The sequence below is a fragment of the Eleutherodactylus coqui genome, chromosome 9 (genome assembly GCF_035609145.1).
Source record: "Eleutherodactylus coqui strain aEleCoq1 chromosome 9, aEleCoq1.hap1, whole genome shotgun sequence".
NCBI lineage: Eukaryota > Metazoa > Chordata > Amphibia > Anura > Eleutherodactylidae > Eleutherodactylus > Eleutherodactylus coqui.
In genome coordinates this window covers 32253463-32274122 of record NC_089845.1, presented here as the reverse complement: position 1 = coordinate 32274122, position 20660 = coordinate 32253463, and the positions used below count along the sequence as shown (strand labels likewise).

The 20660-nt window shown below is 46.4% G+C and overlaps 1 protein-coding gene across 1 annotated transcript in view; it reads right to left on the bottom strand.

Moving 5' to 3' along the window:
* NSUN2 (NOP2/Sun RNA methyltransferase 2) overlaps positions 1–1940 on the bottom strand; it is a 34833-nt gene extending 32893 nt beyond the window's left edge. Inside the window, exons 1-2 of the mRNA XM_066579209.1 lie at positions 1695–1940; positions 829–986 (exon numbers count right to left, since the gene is read on the bottom strand). Of these exons, the coding sequence (XP_066435306.1) occupies positions 829–986; positions 1695–1796 (260 nt within the window). The 5' untranslated portion in view covers positions 1797–1940. The remainder of the gene's footprint in view (positions 1–828; positions 987–1694) is intronic.
* Positions 1941–20660: the final 18720 nt, after the last annotated feature.

The window sequence follows — 20660 nt, the reverse complement described above, 5'->3', positions numbered from 1 at the left end:
GACCAGCCGCAGTACAGGAAAGAAGAAAACACGGGTATGCGCGGATGCCAGCTGGGCACAGGGGCGGATCTACCGCATGCGGAACCCAACACTCCCGTGTGCAGCCGGCCTGAAGGCGAGGAGGCAGATATGTTACATTGTTCAGTCACTTTAGGGGGAAGATCATGACTGACCGATCCCGTGCGAGTTTGGTGTGTGTGAGAATGATCTTTCCCCCAGCCGTCTAGTTTTACCCGCCAACAATACTTCTGTCGTTGGCGATTACCTAGACAGACTGCAAAGGCCCATTTACACAAGACGAATGTCGGGCAAACGATGCCCAAGACTCGTCCCCGCACATACTCACTCCCATGCTGTCACAGGAGCGAGTATCACTGGCTCTCTGACAGAGCGGCTGGAGATATCACTCCTCGCTCTCCCCCGTCCCTCTCCATTCCCTGTAAGCAGCGGACGGTCAGTACTCTTCTGTGCATGGAGAGGGGTGAGGAAGAGCGAGGAGTGAAACCTCCTCCAGCTGCCCGCCCCCTGCTGAGCGCTCCCTCAGAGGGCCAGTGATACTCGCTCCTGTGTGACAGCATGGGAGGGAGTAAGTACAGGGGTGAGTCTTGGGCATCGCTTGCCCGATATTCGTCCCGTGTAAATGGGCCCTTAGAGGAGAGCCTGTGTGGATACAAATCATATTGTGTCTGTGAGTGGTGGGAAACAATCACTCAAGGTGTAGGATAAGATCCTCCTCCTTGACTGTTTCCATATTTTCCCCACTGCAGTGTTTAGAAGCTTTGCCCCTGCCCACCTGCATTGGGTCTCCATATACGGATGTGCACGCACCTCTTGTAGCCAGTAATCCTGATAGTGGCCGGCAGCGGCTCCCGCATGGCCGCCATGAAGGGCTCCCACTCGCCGTCCGGCACGATCTTCAGCTCCTGGTAGTAGCGCTCAAACAGCTCGTTCTCCTTGACGATTTCGGTGTAGCCGCTCTCCCAGGCCTTGGAGACAAACAACAGTCAGCTGACGGCAACGTCTGAAGACCCCCCCACCACCCAGCGGGGTCCGTTCTGTGTTCAGCGCAGCTCATCAGTGATAAAACCCGCTGTCAACCGCAAACGAAAGTGAAATCGTGGCGCCGCTGTGGGAGTGGCCTGACCGAGGGACGACAGAGTGCAGAGCCCTAAAAATTACATGGGGTCAGCGGCGTCCGCCCCGCAGATACACCTACCGACACTTACCTCTAGTCCCCAAGACCGCGGTAACGGTCACCGCGCGGAGACGTGGCGGCGCTCACATAGCGCTCACTAATGTTGTGCCACCCAACAGGCAGCGTTAAACGTCCCCTTCATCTGGAGATAGGAGGCGCGCCGCTGGGAAGACAGGAGGCCACCCCTCCCGCCGGCGTCCCGCACTGGCCGCCCCCTCCCACCCCGCCAGCGTCCCGCACTGGCCGCCCCCTCCCACCCCACCGGCGTCCCCTGTCCATTCTTCCGCTTTTCTGGATGTAAGAATGGCGCGGTCTCAGCGTTATTCGTTCATTCACATAAACATCAGCCTTATGGAAGTTTATGTTTGATTTGTATTTATCCCCCCCCCCCTCCCCCATTGATATTAGTTGGGGGAGACCCGGATGTTTCCTGCAGTCTCTGGCCTCCAAGGACCCCTGGCCTGGTGTCTCCTGTAGGCCCCACGGGCTGCCCGCTTACCGCCTGCTCTCTCGCCCGCCGCCTCTGCTCCTCCTCCTCGGGGGTTCTCTGCACCGCGGGGCGCTGCTCCCTCTTACGATTGCGCCAGTTTCTGCGCCCCATCACGCTGCGGGGTACTAAAAGGCAGCGCCGTGTGAAGCTCGTCAGCAGGACGGATAGAGCCAACTTAGAGGAGCCGCTAACACATGACTACCGGGTAACACGTGTGTACGGCGATCCCCCAGCGGGCACACGGCTGACGTCACTGCGGGCGGAAAGGCGAGCAGCAGCGGCCAATGAGAGCCGTTGTTTACTGACGTCAAAATCAGTGGACGCGGAGGCTGCGGCGGCCATCTTTCCTGAGGGCACAGTGTCCTCCTGCCAGGTGCTGTATAACTTACCTGGCTGCAGTAGAGGCGGTAGTTGTCCGGCTATCATGTGGCTTCAGGTTTTCAGGCTCAGTTTCTTTTTGAGTTGTACAAGTTCTGTAAATTCAGCCCCCATAAAGTAACATAACCGTCATATACACCCCATTCATATACTCCCTATTCACCAGACATACACTGTATACCCTATTCACTAGTCATATACACCCCATTCACCAGTCATATACACCCCATTCACCAGTCATATACACCCCATTCACCAGACATATACTCACCATTCACCAGACATATACTCCCCATTCACCAGACATATACTCCCCATTCACCATACATATACACCCCATTCACCAGACATATACACCCCATTCACCAGACATATACATTCCATTCACCAGACATATACTCCCCATTCACCAGTCACATACACCCTATTCACCAGACATATACTCCCCATTCACCATACATATACACCCCATTCACCAGACATATACATTCCATTCACTATACATATACACCCCATTCACCAGACATATACACCCCATTCACCAGACATATACACCCCATTCACCAGACATTTACACCCCATTCACCAGACATATACTCCCCATTCACCAGTCATATACACCCCATTCACCAGACATATACATTCCATTCACCATACATATACACCCCATTCACCAGACATATACACCCCGTTCACCAGACAAATACTCCCCATTCACCAGTCATATACACCCCATTCACCAGATATATATACTCCCCATTCACCAGTCATATACACCCCATTCACCAGACATATACTCCCCATTCACCAGACATATACTCCCCATTCACCAGACATATACTCCCCATTCACCAGACATATACTCCCCATTCACCAGACATATACACCCCATTCACCAGACATATACACCCCATTCACCAGACATATACTCACCATTCACCAGACATATACATCCCATTCACCAGACATATACACCCCATTCACCAGACATATACTCACCATTCACCCGACATATACACCCCATTCTGCCAGTCATATACTCACCATTCACCAGTCACATACTCCCCATTCACCATACATATACACCCCATTCACCAGACATATACACCCCATTCTGCCAGACATATACTCCCCATTCACCAGTCACATACACCCCATTCACCAGACATATACACCCCATTCACCAGACATATACACCCCATTCTGCCAGTCATATACACACCATTCAGCCAGTCATATACACCCTATTCACTAGACAGATACACCCCATTCACCAGACATATACGCTCCATTGACCGGACATAAACACCCCATTCACCAGTCATATACACCCTATTCTGCCAGACATAAACTCCCTATTTACCAGTCATATAGACTCTATTCACCAGACATATACACCCCATTCACCAGTCATATACACCCTATTCACTAGACACATACACCCCATTCACCAGCCATATACACCCTATTCACCAGACATAAACACTCCATTCACCAGACATATACATCCTATTTTGCCAGACATATACACCCCATTCACCAGACATATACACCCTATTCACTAGTCATATACTCCCCATTCACCAGACATATACACCCCATTCACCAGTCATATACACTCCATTCACCAGACATATACTCACCATTCACCAGTCATATACACCCCATTCTGCCAGACATATACACCCCATTCTGCCAGACATATACTCCCCATTCACCAGTCATATACACCCCATTCACCAGACATATACACCCCATTCACCAGACATATACTCCCCATTCACCATACATATACACCTCATTCACCAGACATATACATTCCATTCACCAGTCATATACACCCCATTCACCAGACATATACTTCCCATTCACCAGACATTTACACCCCATTCACCAGATATTTACACCCCATTCACCAGACATATACTCCCCATTCACCAGTCATATACACCCCATTCACCAGACATATACACCCCATTCACCAGACAAATACTCCCCATTCACCAGTCACATACACCCCATTCACCAGATATATACTCCCCATTCACCAGTCATATACACCCCATTCACCAGACATATACACCCCATTCACCAGACATATACTCCCCATTCACCAGACATATACTCCCCATTCACCAGTCATATACACCCCATTCACCAGACATATACATTCCATTCACCAGACATATACATTCCATTCACCAGACATATACACCCCATTCACCAGACATATACACCCCATTCACCAGACATATACACCCTATTCTGCCAGACATATACTCCCTATTTACCAGTCATATACACTCTATTCACCAGACATATACACCCCATTCACTAGACATACACACCCCATTCACTAGACATATACACCCCATTCACCAGACTTATACGCTCCATTCACCAGACATATACGCCCCATTCTGCCAGTCATATACACCCTATTCACCAGACATATACTCCCTATTTACCAGTCATATACACCCCATTCACCATCCATATGCACCTTATTCACCAGACATAAACACTCCATTCATCAGACATATACATCCTATTTTGCCAGACATATACACCCCATTCACCATACATATACACCCCATTCACCAGACATATACACCCCATTCACCAGACATATACTCCCCATTCACCAAACATATACTCCCCATTTACCAGTCATATACACCCCATTCACCAGTCATATACTCCCCATTCACCAGACATATACACTCCATTCACCAGTCATATACACTCTATTCACCAGACATATACATCCCATTCACCAGACATATACACCCCATTCACAAGACATATACACCCATTCACCATCCATATACACTCCATTCACCATACATATACACCCCATTCACCAGACACATACACCCCATTCACCAGACATATACACCCTATTCTGCCAGTCATATACACCCCATTCACCAGACATATAAACCCCATTCTACCAGTCATATACACCCTATTCACTAGACATATACACCCCATTCACCAGACATATACGCCCCATTCACCAGACAAATACTCCCCATTCTGCCAGTCATATACACCCTATTAACCAGACATATGCACCCCAATCTGACAGAAATATACACCCCATTCTGCCAGTCGTATACACCCCATTCACTAGTCATATACACCCTATTCACCAGTCATATACACCCCAATTACCAGACATATACACCCCATTTATCAGACATATACACCCCATTCACCAGACATATACACCCCATTCTGCCAGTCATATACACCCTATTGACTAGACATATACTTCCCATTCACCAGACATATACACCCCATTCACCAGATATTTACACCCCATTCACCAGACATATACTCCCCATTCACCAGTCATATACACCCCATTCACCAGACATATACACCCCATTCACCAGACAAATACTCCCCATTCACCAGTCACATACACCCCATTCACCAGATATATACTCCCCATTCACCAGTCATATACACCCCATTCACCAGACATATACACCCCATTCACCAGACATATACTCCCCATTCACCAGACATATACTCCCCATTCACCAGTCATATACACCCCATTCACCAGACATATACATTCCATTCACCAGACATATACATTCCATTCACCAGACATATACACCCCATTCACCAGACATATACACCCCATTCACCAGACATATACACCCTATTCTGCCAGACATATACACCCTATTCTGCCAGACATATACTCCCTATTTACCAGTCATATACACTCTATTCACCAGACATATACACCCCATTCACTAGACATACACACCCCATTCACTAGACATATACACCCCATTCACCAGACTTATACGCTCCATTCACCAGACATATACGCTCCATTCTGCCAGTCATATGCACCCTATTCACCAGACATATACTCCCTATTTACCAGTCATATACACCCCATTCACCATCCATATGCACCTTATTCACCAGACATAAACACTCCATTCATCAGACATATACATCCTATTTTGCCAGACATATACACCCCATTCACCATACATATACACCCCATTCACCAGACATATACACCCCATTCACCAGAGATATACTCCCCATTCACCAAACATATACTCCCCATTTACCAGTCATATACACCCCATTCACCAGTCATATACTCCCCATTCACCAGACATATACACTCCATTCACCAGTCATATACACTCTATTCACCAGACATATACATCCCATTCACCAGACATATACACCCCATTCACAAGACATATACACCCCATTCACCATCCATATACACTCCATTCACCATACATATACACCCCATTCACCAGACACATACACCCCATTCACCAGACATATACACCCTATTCTGCCAGTCATATACACCCCATTCACCAGACATATAAACCCCATTCTACCAGTCATATACACCCTATTCACTAGACATATACACCCCATTCACCAGACAAATACTCCCCATTCTGCCAGTCGTATACACCCTATTAACCAGACATATGCACCCCAATCTGACAGAAATATACACCCCATTCTGCCAGTCGTATACACCCCATTCACTAGTCATATACACCCTATTCACCAGTCATATACACCCCAATTACCAGACATATACACCCCATTTATCAGACATATACACCCCATTCACCAGACATATACACCCCATTCTGCCAGTCATATACACCCTATTGACTAGACATATACACCCCATTCACCAGACATATACATCCTATTCTGCCAGTTATATACACCCTATTCACCAGACATATACACCCCAATCTGACAGAAATTTACACCGTATTCTGCCAGACATATACCCCCCAATCTGCTAAGCATATACACCCCATTCTGCCAATGAACCGCCTGCTCATAGTGAGTGGAGGTGGGCGGCCAGAAGGGATCTCTGCCACGCTCCACCTCTGTTCATACTATACAACTATCACTTCTGTGTGGAAGCTCCGAAGCAATAGTCGTCGACAGCAGTTTGGCCCTATTCAAGCCTGTAATACTACATATCACCTGTAGTAGTCACTGCAGGGAAAATGTCCACTGGCCGTGACTTCCTCCGCCAAAACCAGCTCTTGGTTCGGGGTGCCGAGAGTAGGATCAGCTAAAACCCTACAATTTACTAAAAAAATATTTTAAAATGGCCAAAAATACCTAAGAAAGTATGTCTACCCGCTAAAGATAGCGCTCTCTTCCGACTCCCCATAAGTAAGCAAACACAACAACATGCGCACCGTTTATGTCAATGCAGAGGAGAATTAGGGTCCTCATTGACATTCGACTCTAGTCCATTGACCAGTCGGGGCTGGCAGATGCATTTAGGGGTAGGGGAAAGAATGATTGGGGACATTGAAATTCAACGCCTTGAGGCTCTTGTTCCAAAGGAGATAAGCCGCCAACACAGCTGTCTGGCTCAGCTTACCTCCCTAAACACATGAAGATTCAGCCAAGCCGAATGTTCATGTTTATGGGACAGCAGGGGAATCAGCGGTTGGGCGGATGTTTATTCATGTGACTTGTGTTGAATGGGCATGGGTAGCTTAGGAGGTGTCTGCGCTGCATCCTCCTGAACATGCAGGAACAGTAAGTAGGTCAGGTATATTGAAATCTCACAAACACAGTTGATCTTCTGCGTATCCTGCTGAAATCGGCTTCCGATGTTTTGGGGGCTTCCAATCTATAATGGGGTGTTTTTTCTGTGAGATGTCTTGGAGATGTGCTTGTGGATGTCTTATCTTGGTTGGTCTCTTGAGGCCTTCAATGTCTTTAGAGGTCTATTGGGGAGTCTCCAAATGTCTTTAGAGAACCTTATGTTTGTGAACCCCTATGGCCTCTGATGCTCTAGGCTTGATGGCTTACATTGTCTGAAAGGAGAGCTGCAATTAAAAATGATATATGTAAATTTGGAAAGTGTCCTGGGAGCCTTAAAGTGGTGGTCCGGTTACTGGACAGCCCATTTCCAATAAGACCCCCTCCGTAAAAATAATAAACAACAATATATTTGGCCCACTGCGGTCTCTGGGTTTGTTGTCACAGACGATATCACAGGAAATCACGTGAATGCACATTCTTGAACTCCTGGCATCACGGCACTCAGGATGTGAGCGGCGATGCCAGGAGAATGGGCGGTGATGCTGCGAGGCGAGAGTTTTCACTTGATCTCGCAGCGCAATGGAGAAAAAAACGCCAGTGGGTGTCCACCTTAAAGGTGCCGTAACACGTGACAGAATATTCTGCACATTGCTGCGGGGACCGCGGGGATGAAGGAATTCTCTGCCACAGCTGTAACAGCTGTGGCAGAATTGCAGCATGCTATCCCATTGCTTTCAATGAGATTGGCGCTGCTGCGGTCCCATTGAAAGCAGTGGTTTTTGGCAAACCCTGCTGTATGATTTTTGGGGAAGGGCTTGAAATATAAGCCCTTCCCTTAAAATAATAAGTGGTTAAAAAAGTTTAAAAAAAGTACTCACCTCTCCGCTGCTCACACGCATCCTCCGGCTGGCTCCCAGACACTGCTATCCAGCACTTTCCCCGCCTCCTGAAAGGGCTGTGCTGATTGGCTGAGCGCTCAGCCAATAACAGCTAGTGCTTAGCTATTGGCTGAGCGCTCAGACAATTACAGATAGTGCTTAGCTATTCATTCACCCCTTTGTCCAGGATCCGTTCATGGTGTACTTCTAAAATCTTGAAAATGTAACTCCTCGTCATTATAGAAAAATGCTGAAACTGAGAGCAATCGCTCTCCGTTTCAGCAGCTTTTTTTCACACGGGCGACAAAGTTGTGTGATTTTGTCGCGTTGCTACAACTCTCATGTATGTGAGGCCCATATGCTTTCCAATGGGTTAATTCACACATGCGATGTTTTGTAGCATGAGACAACCTGACACAAAAACCTTGCAGGTCCGGTGATGCCTGCAACTCGTGAGGTTTTGTAGCCCATGTTTCCCTATGGAGCATTCCTCTCTGTTGCATCGCATGAAAACACACTTTTATTGGGCAATGTGATGCAACTTTGATAGTAGGAAATCCTACTATCAAAGCCAAATCTAAGCCCTGGCTGCAGGAAAAAATAAAAAAATACACATACATCATCTTAGAAGCGCTGTCAGTCCGGCCGCATCTTCTCCCCGACACTATTCTCCTTCATTTCTTCCGGCCAGGGATTGAAAAATCCCTGCCTCCTGGAAACGCTGCCTCTGATTGGCTGATGCTTAGCCAATCACAGACAGTGCTCGATGAACCAATCACAGCCATTCATCAAGCGCTGGCTCTGATTGGCTAAGTGTCAGCCAATCACAGCCAGTGCTTCCAGGAGGTGAGAATTTTTCAATCCCCAGCCAGGAGAGATAAAAAACAGTGCCAGGGACCAGGGAGAAGCTGCAGCGGAGCCCCAGACAGCTCTTCTAAGGTGATGTATACTGTTTAATAAAAAAAAAAAAATCTGCAGCTGGGGCTTATTTTCGAGGTAGGGCTTATATTTCAAGCCCTCTACCCCTGGAAAATCCTCGCATGTGGCCCAGCCATTTAATATTGCTGCGATTGTCTCGCGGTGATGCCGTGTCGCCCGTGTGAACAGGCCTTAGCTCCATTCTATGACAGAAAGAAAAGCATGGTAAACTTCAATTTTCTTTCCTACACAGAATAGCGCAAATGAACGAAACCTGCTAAATAGTTTAACAGTTTTCTGTAATGAACAAGATAGATTCTGCCCAGTCTCCATCCAGGGGTTCTTTTTGCATCAGAGCAGCGCCCCCCGCTGTTAACCCCTTCCCTGCTGCGATCTATGTAGATCGCGGCATGGTGTTTACAGAGGGAGCGCACTCCCTCTGTGACATCATTGGACTCTCACAATATAATCGCAGAAAGCCTAACTAGTTGCCATGGTAACAAGACACCACCTACAGGTGTCCTGCCTTACCATTGCCTATGATCGCTGTAAGAAGCGATAAGGCATTGCAAGAGAGAAGTCCTGCAATGCTTTATCATAGCGATCATCGGTGCTATGATGTAAGTCCCCCAAAGGAACACAAATGGTGTAAAATTAAAAAAGATAAAAATAATGTACAATAAGGAATAGGATGCTATACACACAGACAATGGTCAGGCCGTACAGTGGCGGAATCGGGATGACTGCAGGCGGCGGTTGATTACGGCTAGCAGGGATTGCAGTCGGTAGGTCAGGGAGCATGTTATCAGGTGGAGTAAAGAAGGGTTTGGTTTAGGGGATATGGTATGCCTCCCTGAAGAGGTGCGTTTTTAGAGCACGCCTGAAGTTTATTGTGTCAGTGATTTCCCGGATATTTTTGAGGACCGGTGCTGCTCTGGAGAAGTCTTGGAGGCGGGAATGAGAGGTTCGAATTAAAGAGGGACTCAATCTCTATATATAAAGTACCACATCATACAAAAACGTAGGCACACTTTTACACATAAATATATACACCCTAGATATACTTTAACCCTTGTCACTGCCTTTTTTTCCCCATTTTGTTTTTTTCCTTCCCCTTTTAAAAAATCGTAGCTCCTTTATTTATCCATTGACGTCGCTGTAGAAGGGCTTGTTTTTTCCGGGATGAGTTGTATTTTTCAATGCTACTATTTTATTTACCATAAGATGTACTGAAAAACATTTTAAAAATTCTAAATGTAGTGAAATGAAAAAAAAAAATGACATTCCGCCATCTTTCATTGCGTCTTATTTCTATGGCGCACAAACTGCAACAAAAATGACATGAAACTTTATTCTATGGGTCAGTAAGATTACTACAATACCAAACTTATAATTAATTTTTTTTTGCTGTACTACTTTTACTTTTTTTCAAAGACATTTAATTTTTTTAAATTATTTTCGGGCGCCATCTGCTGCGCGCGACAACTGTTTTATTTTTCCATTGACATAGTTTTGAGAGGGATCATTTCTTACGGGTCGTCCATAGTTTGGTTAGTACCATTTTGGAATATATTTGACTTTTTGATCGCTTTTTATTGCATTTTTTCTGAGAGACAGGGTGATCAAAAAAGTGCATTTTTGGCGTTCTTTATTTTTTTTTTCGGACAACGTTCACCGTGCGGGGTAAATAATGCATTAACTTGATGGATTGGACTATTACAGATGCAGCGATATCAAATATGTATTTTTGTTTTATTATTTAGATTCTTGTATTGTAAATATGGCAAAAGGGGTGTTTTTTGACCTTTTTTAATATTTAGTAAAACTTTAAATTGTTCTGATTTTTACTTTTTTTTTTTTTTAGTCCCCACAATTAGTGATGACAACACAGTTTTAGACAACAATTAGCAATGCTTTGATCGCTCCTGCAGTATGATGTAATGCCACAGAATTATATCATACTACATCATACTGCATTGGGTAGGCAGTCTATCAAGCCACCCCATGGGAATGCCCTGATAGGCAGTCTGCTAAGACAGCCCTGGGGCCTTTCAGAAGGCCCCCGACTGCCATGAAGCCCACACAGATCCCTACGATGGGGATGGGGGCAGTACGGGACCCTCGAACATCATTCGGGGGATTTAAATGCCCCTGCCGTGCGGCTGATTGCAGTGATTGTCGCCGGGTGTCGGCTGTAATAAACAGCTGACGCCTGCGCTGTATGAAGAAAGGTCGCGCCGCGATCTCTCTTCATACATACCCCGACCCCGCAGGATGTAAATGTACGTCCTATAGTTGGAAGGGGTTAAAGAAACATTCCAGCTGCTTTTTTTGTCTTCTCTATTGTTAACTGACAGTTAATGAACAGTTGATTGACGGGGACCCGCCCCTCGGATCCCCACCAATCAGCTGATTCCCAGAGTGGCTGTCACTATGCATTGAATTCAATGGGAGCTGCGCTGCAGTACCAACTTGGGCCACTAAGCCATGATCAGAGTGATGGATCTTTGTAGGTCATCAATGGAGAAACCAATAAAAGCCCCAGAATACCCTTTTAATAGAGATGAGCGAGCACCCAAATGCTCGGGTCCGCCTTATTCGAATCGAGCTTTTCATAAAATTTGAGAGCTCTACTCGAGTAACGAACCCCATTGACTACAATGGGAGACTCGAGCATTTTTGTATGTGGGACGCCGGGTCCCGAGCTTTTTTTTTCCCCTAGGTTCGTCTCTCGCTCTCTGCCAATGACGCGCGCTGCGTTGCGGTGGGGAGGGGCCAAAACAGGCACGTCACAGTGGGGAGGAGCCAAAAACTGGGGCGGGGTTGAACACGGCTTGATGCTCCTTTGAGTAACGAGCACCATCGAGTACGCTAATACTCGAACGAGCATCAAGCTCGCCAGAGTATGTTCACTAGACTCTACCTTTTAACATGCATACATATATACAGACTTTTAAACACTGTATACTTTAGTACAAACACAAAAATGCTGTAGCGTCAAAGGTTTTAGAATACCTCAATTTTTCCAGTTTAGACAGTTTAATTTCTCACATGTACTTTGAAATTAAATGATAGAACACAAACACATTAAAGGGGTTGTCCCGCGAAAGCAAGTGGGTCTATACACTTCTGTATGGCCATATTAATGCACTTTGTAATGTACATTGTGCATTAATTATGAGCCATACAGAAGTTATCAGAAGTTTTTCACTTACCTGTTCCGTTGCTAGCGTCCTCGTTTCCATGGAGCCGTCTAATTTTCAGCGTCTAATCGCCGGATTAGACGCGCTTGCGCAGTCCGGGCTTCTTGTTTTCTCAATGGGGCCGCTCGTGCCGGAGACCGGCTCCTGGTAGCTCCGCCCCGTCACGTGCCGATTCCAGCCAATCAGGAGGCTGGAATCGGCAATGGACCGCACAGAAGCCCTGCGGTCCACCGAGAGAGAAGATCCCGGCGGCCATCTTCAGCAGGTAAGTAAGAAGTCACCGGAGCGCGGGGATTCAGGTAAGCGCTGTGCGGTGTTCTTTTTTAACCCCTGCATCGGGGTTGTCTCGCGCCGAATGGGGGGGGGGGGGTTGAAAAAAAAAAAACCCGTTTCGGCGCGGGACAACCCCTTTAAGCTGAATACAAATAATAGAATAACTATTTCACCAAATTAAATTTAGATTTTTGACTCTTCCCTGTCGCCCCCTGTAGCTGATATAACAGCTTTACACAATCCAGGCATTCTTTCCACAATAGCATTCAGATATTGTTCAGATATTTCTTCCCAATATTGTTGCAGAAGTTCCCACAAATGTGCTGCACTTGTAGGTTTCTTTGCTTTTATCCTTCTGTCCAGTTTATCCCAGGCAAGCTCAATGGGGTTTATGTCTGAAGACTGTGCAGACCATTCCATTCTTTAAAGCCTATCGACTTCTTCTTGTCTTTTTAAGTAGTTCTGACATAATCTAGAAGTATGTTTTGGATCATTCTCTTGCTGTAATAGGAACCCCTGACCAACTAGGTGTACACCAGAGGGTATTGCATGGTGTATCAAAATACTGTGGTAGCCCAGTGTGCCAGTTACCCTCTGCAAGGTGCCAACTCTGGATCCAGCAAAAAAGCCTCAGAACATCGTGCTTCCTCCTCCCTGTTTGATGGTTAATGTCACACACTCAGCATCTATCCTATCATCTATTAATCTATTCGTCAGAGTATAAAAACCATGCGTGATGTATCTGTAGTGGCCCAAGGGGTCCTCTAGAATAGCCACATATTCATAGTCATGTCACACTTTGCTATGTGCTTTCAGAAAACATAGAAAGTGCCTTACGTTGGAGGAACCTTGTTTTACCCTTCTAAGCTAGAAGCTTGGCAACAGCTGGCTGCTGATTGGCTGTATGTCATGTAGTTCAGAGCAGGAAAATCTACAGTGAGCCTGTATGCTGAGGGGGAGAAGAGAAAGTGCGGGAACAAGACAGGAAGTGAAGGAGAAGTTAGAGGGGGAGTCTGTTTAGAGAGTCGTCGTCGCAGGTTGTGTAGGAGGAGGTCAGCAGAGAGAGCAGCTAGAAGACGCTATATCTACAGGGACGCTAGGATTCATCAGCTCCCTAGTGTGCCAGCAGTGAGGAGGAGGGAAGCTGGGACCCGTTCCACTAAAACAGTAAGTTACACAAAACCCAGTGAAGTTAAAGCCAGGGATAGTCAAGAGGTTCATTGTAAATTTCAACTCAAATAACTGCATCACTAACTTTCAGTAAGCCCAACAGATAACTAGGCCTGTGGGAATTTCTACTGTGTAACCTCTAGAGATAGTTAGAGAGAGCGTTGAAGAGGAAACTGTGTTCATTCACATCCAACTGTATTGCAACGTGTTGTTTTACTGCAAGGCTGCCATTGTTATTGTATCATCAGGTTTAAGCTTCAGTAAAACTGTGCACTTCCAGTTTACTAATCAAAAGCTACCAGGACTCATGTCAAATTATTTCCGCCATTGACCCTTACAGTCCCGGATGAAGTGCTGGCATCACGTGACGAACCACCGTTCATTATAAAAGAAAATATATATATCTTTTGTGCCACTGTGCTATGACTGAGTAGGACACCTTTGTCGCCATTGTTGGGAGAGATTGTAATCCCCGTGGTCTCCCCCACTTTGGCACGTCTTGCTCTGGTGCTGCATATCAAAGATGTCAAACTTTGATTCATCGGACCGTAAGACCTTCCTCCACACTTCAGTAGTCCACTGGAGATGCTGCTTGGATAGGCAAGTCTTTTTTTATTTTGCAATCGTAGCAGTGTCTTTCTTAGGGTGCCTTCACAGTGGCGATGAAATCATACGATTTCCCAGTGGCTGAGAGAAGTCACAAAATTATGAAGCCAATGGTTCACGTCTCATTTGCGATGTTTTCACGCTTGCGATGCGGCGTGTAAACAAAATCTCAGCATGTCCATTCTTTTTGCGATCTCGCTCATTGTTTCCAAAAACCTCATGTGAGGATTCGAGCCTACGACCTCCATGCACTCAGAGCAGCAGCCCTACCTATTAAACTATTTCAGCATGCTAAATAGCTCCCTTGATTCTTAGTCCCGTGTTCCTTGTCTTCCGTTCCATCTTTTCCCTGTCTAGTCTACCCCACGTCTTGTACCTTGCCCAATGAGTTTCCTATATAAACCTGGCCCTGTTCCCTCTTTCCTTGTGTGTGTATTGTGCTTTGTGCCTGTAATCAAGCCTCTTCCATGCATACCTGCCTCTCTGTCAGCTGATGGTCCTCCTGTATTACCAGACATTGGCTACCTCCTGACTATTCTACTGCCTGAACCCCCTGTACTGCACCGCCATCTTGGGAACCAGACCTCGGCTTCTCCTTGACCTCCGACAGCGGGTTTTAATGCACCCCTTCGTTCTGATGGATGATGAGGTACGCTAATCACAGCAAAATAGAGCAGACAGTGCTCGAAAATCGTGGCAAGATTCGAGTGCGTCTGCAAGGCCCCATTAAAAATCAATGGGAGCGTTATACCGCGTTCAAAACCTAACTTTTTTAAACTGGATGACAAAAAGTGCCTTGTTTGTGTTCCTCCTTTTGTTGGATGGAGCGCTCACTGCGTGGGAGAAGAAATGTCATACTTTTCCAGATGCAGCGATACCAACTGGTTATTTTTTGTTGTGCTGATTGCTTTGAGGGGAGAATGCGGTGTTTTTGAATTTTTTACATTTTCCTTTAATTTCATCCCCTTAGGGGACTCGAGGTTGTGATTGTTTGATTGCTTCAACAATGTACTTCAGTACTGCGGGATATTGTATTCTTCACATTCACGGTATTAAAGGTTTACATACATAACAGCCCTGGGCAACCGTTGTCTGCCAACGAGCGCACCCGGCTGCCGTCATGCATCCATGTTCAGGAGTGACAGTGGATGCCCGCTAGCAAACTGCTGCAACTGGACCTCAGATCGCAGCTATTAGCAATGGATGCCCGCTAGCAAACTGCTGCAACTGGACCTCAGATCGCAGCTATTAGCAATGGATGCCCGCTAGCAAACCACTGCAACTGGACCTCAGATCGCAGCTATTAGCAATGGATGCCTGCTAGCAAACTGCTGCAACTGGACCTCAGATCGCAGCTATTAGCAATGGATGCCCGCTAGCAAACTGCTGCAACTGGACCTCAGATCGCAGCTATTAGCAATGGATGCCCGCTAGCAAACCGCTGCAACTGGACCTCAGATTGCAGCTATTAGCAATAGATGCCCGCTAGCAAACTGCTGCAACTGGACCTCAGATCGCAGCTATTAGCAATGGATGCCCGCTAGCAAACCACTGCAACTGGACCTCAGATCGCAGCTATTAGCAATGGATGTCCGCTAGCAAACTGCTGCAACTGGACCTCAGATCGCAGCTATTAGCAATGGATGGACGCTAGCAAACCACTGCAACTGGACCTCAGATCGCAGCTATTAGCAATGGATGTCCGCTAGCAAACCGCTGCAACTGGACCTCAGATCGCAGCTATTAGCAATGGATGTCCGCTAGCAAACCACTGCAACTGGACCTCAGATCGCAGCTATTAGCAATGGATGCCCGCTAGCAAACCACTGCAACTGGACCTCAGATCGCAGCTATTAGCAATGGATGCCCGCTAGCAAACCACTGCAACTGGACCTCAGATCGCAGCTATTAGCAATGGATGCCTGCTAGCAAACCACTGCAACTGGACCTCAGATCGCAGCTATTAGCAATGGATGCCTGCTAGCAAACCACTGCAACTGGACCTCAGATCGCAGCTATTAGCAATGGATGCCCGCTAGCAAACCGCTGCAACTGGACCTCAGATCGCAGCTATTAGCAATGGATGTCTGCTAGCAAACCACTGCAACTGGACCTCAGATCTCAGCTATTCGCAGTGGATGCCTGCTAGCAAACCACTGCAACTGGACCTCAGATCGCAGCTGTTAGCAATGCTACCCGGGAAAGGAGAAAGCAGAAGTGGCTAAAAAACACTTCTCCCTTCTCCTCTGGGTCCTCTGCTGTCTCTGACCTGCTGCTGCTTGATTGCAGGATCAGAGGTTTTAATCCTGCGACGTCCTTCTGCTATTGGCCGGGATTGAAGCCCAGGACCGTGCGCCGTATATTTAAAGGGTTAAGGACACACGTATGCAACAATTTTGGGGGATTTTCATCTCTACTTTTCCAAAGCCGTAACTTTATTTTTCCATTGATATGGCAGCATGAGGGCTTTTTCGTTGCGTGGTGAGCTGTAGCTTTTATTGGTACCATTTTGGGGTACATATCGTGTTCTGTGTAAAAAAAAAAAAAAAAAAAAAAAAAAAAATCGATTGTGGTATGGTTTTACAAAGGCAGTTTCAATCCAACTATATATTAGAGGAAATTTACTACGTGGACCCTTAGGCTAGAGATATTAAAATATAACCTTTATTCGACAATAGCTAAAAAGAAAAGGGGAAGAACAAACACACATATATCAAATCCGATAAAAAGCGGTAAGTTAGAATCTATGCCACTGTCCGTAGACAAATAAGGACCAATCAGGCTGAGTGAAGTTGTTACTCAACTATTTCGTATTATCGGTCTTGAAGGGAAATTGACTCAATAGTCCAAATTTATAGCGCGCACGTCATTCTAATCAAAAATTGACATGTGCAAGACAACTGAATGTTTCAAGCGTAACCCTACGCGTTTCCCCCACAAAGTGGGTTCTTCAGGGGTTTCGATACGCTAAATCCAGTGATATACTGGATGGTGGCTAAGAGAAATAGTGCATAATGAAGCCTCACAGTATCCAGAGTTGACTAAATGGATGAACATTGGATACAGAGGAGTCACATAGTGTAGATCTGTTGGTTCAGGCGACTACAACCATCCTAATAATTTTGTGGTTGTTACCAGGTGGTGAATGTCGCCTGACAGATCTATAATAACCCAGTTCCTATAATGGCAGTAATTCGGAATAGGGTAAGCTTAAAAAACAAATCTACTCTTTTGGATCAAGTTTGACCGTGATGATGTTCCACGGTACAAAGAAAGTTTTTTGCCGTCAGGTCGTAATGTACCAAGATAGCTATCTAGAAGCTCTCAGTTAATAATACCAAGATGGCTATCTAAAAGTTCTCAGTTAAAGGGGTTGTCCCGCGCCGAAACGGTTTTTTTTTTTTTCAACAGCCCCCCCGTTCGGCGCGAGACAAACCCGATGCAGGGACTTTAAAAAAAAGCCGCACAGCGCTTACCTGAATCCCCGCGCTCCGGTGACTTCTTACTTACCCGGTGAAGATGGCCGCCGGGATCTTCTCCCTCGGTGGACCGCAGGTCTTCTGTGCGGTCCATTGCCGATTCCAGCCTCCTGATTGGCTGGAATCGGCACGTGACGGGGCGGAGCTACACGGAGCCGCTCTCCGGCACGAGCGGCCCCATTGAGAAAAGAAGAAGACCCGGACTGCGCAAGCGCGTCTAATCCGGCGATTAGACGCTGAAAATTAGACGGCACCATGGAGACGAGGACGCCAGCAACGGAGCAGGTAAGTGAATAACTTCTGTATGGCTCATAATTAATGCACAATGTACATTACAAAGTGCATTAATATGGCCATACAGAAGTGTATAGACCCACTTGCTGCCGCGGGACAACCCCTTTAATAAGAGATACTGGCTCAAAGAAATAATTAGATAGAGTTTCTGAGACCTATACTAATCCCTCAGTAGAGTGGTCCCTAAGTCAGAGCTTTAGAAGACAAAACTGAAATCAAATAAATGAAAAAAACGGCGGCATGTCAGTCCTGGTGGTGGAGCAAAAGTTATATTTTAATATCTCTAGCCTAAGGGTCCACGTAGTGAATTGCCATTGTGGTATGAAAGACATAACTTTTTTCTGAGGGCCAGTATGAGTACAATACCAAAGTGGTATGTTTTTCCTTAAGTAGATTTTTTTTTTTTTACTATTTTTATTTATTTTTTAATGTCCCTGAACCTGCAATCCCATGATCACTCTGATAATATACAGCAGTACTTCTGTACTGCATCGCATTGTCTCTTTTCTCAGCTATCATAGCAGACCTAGAGGACATTGTCTCGCATCTGGTTGCCATGGCAACCCATCAACCCTTCAGGGCTGGATGGCGGAGGGTCGATGACCTCACCAAGGGAGCGCTAGTCCTCTGTTAACCCCTTACATGCCAATGTTAATAGTGGAATGTAAGCAGTTGACAGCAGGAATTGCAATCACGGGCGGGCATTTTGCAGCGCTGTCAGTTCATGCAAACAGGACTGCACTATATCCACCTCTCTATTCGTCCATCACCAGCGGCGGCCTTCATTCTGGAGTTAGGTAGAGGTCACAGAGGTGGGACTCGCATCTAGCAAACATTTCGGATATATGTTATGGAAATGTCCAACCTGAGAATACTTTTAACCCCTTATTGCCACAGGAGCTGGCAGGGTGGTAGTTGATATAACAGGGCATAATCTTACGTGGCAAGGGGAGGCGGAGGGGTCAGTAGTGAGCATGTGCATCCCACAGCTGTGACTGATAGCTGGCCTCCTGCTGTGATCAATGTACATTGTGGTATGTAAAGGGTTCACAGAAGGAGAGTGCTCCCTCTGTGATGTCATTGTAGTGGCCCAGAGTTGGTAGGGCCCCTCCATAATGTTCTATGTCTGTCTCTTGCCAATGTCTTGTTTGTGGAGTGCATTTGATTTATGTGTATTGCATGGCTGCAGGACTGAAAGTGTTAATGTCTGCTATGAACAGTCCTGTCTGAGAAATGTATCGTTTTGTGTGTGTCATGTGATGCGTCTATATCTATATGGAGAGAAAGAAGAAGGAAGAAAGACAGAGGACTGGCAGAGTGTAAGAGCCTGAGAGGAGCAAGTCGGTCTGTGTGAGGGACATGGAGGAGGCCGAGCGACTTGCCTGGCCCATACTACCCAGGAGGCTTCGGGGCTTCTGTTGAACGCTGAAGGAAGGAACAACCGCTATACAGTGAGAAGAAGAGAGAGAGAGTGTTTGCCGGGAAAGGAAGTTCACAGATAACTTGGACTGTGAGTGATCTGAATATCCCGTGAGCCCTCCATGCTGCACCACTATCATTTATCGTTTGTACAATTGACTGTTCCCGGTTCTTGTTCAGAAAACTACCCTGTGTGTGGAACACTTTACTATATCTGGAGATCCGCCGCAGAGGACGGAACGGTGGCGTCACGAGTGACAATTGGACTTAAGGTAACCCCCAGTTACAACCCCTTGATCTTCCCCAGTATCAGGGTTAAAATTCTAAGTACAGCACCAATCGGGCCCACCCCACTTGCCCGCTGCCAGCGGTAAAGAAAAAAACACCACACAGAGAGGTCTGGTATCATTCCTCACACGGGACATGGCTGCGCTGTGCCAACGTCGTGCTTTATTACAGATTACATGAGATCTTATACCCTTTTTCCCATCCCCACCAGGGGGTGATGGGCTCATAACCATATATGGGAAGTCCGGATTTGCGGACTGAGACAGTGAAAATCATATAACAGTCATTATCTTGATACTGGCGCCTCTGGCTTGTACAGAAAATCACGTATTCAATTAACTCCAGTGCAAAGAATCACCCACTCAATTCTAAGAAGTCCGGATTTCCGGCCTGAGACAGTGAAAATTATGTACATGGTTGAACATCTTGATATGGGCTTCTGGGAAAACAGCCAAGTACATGCGTCCTTCATGTCTGGTT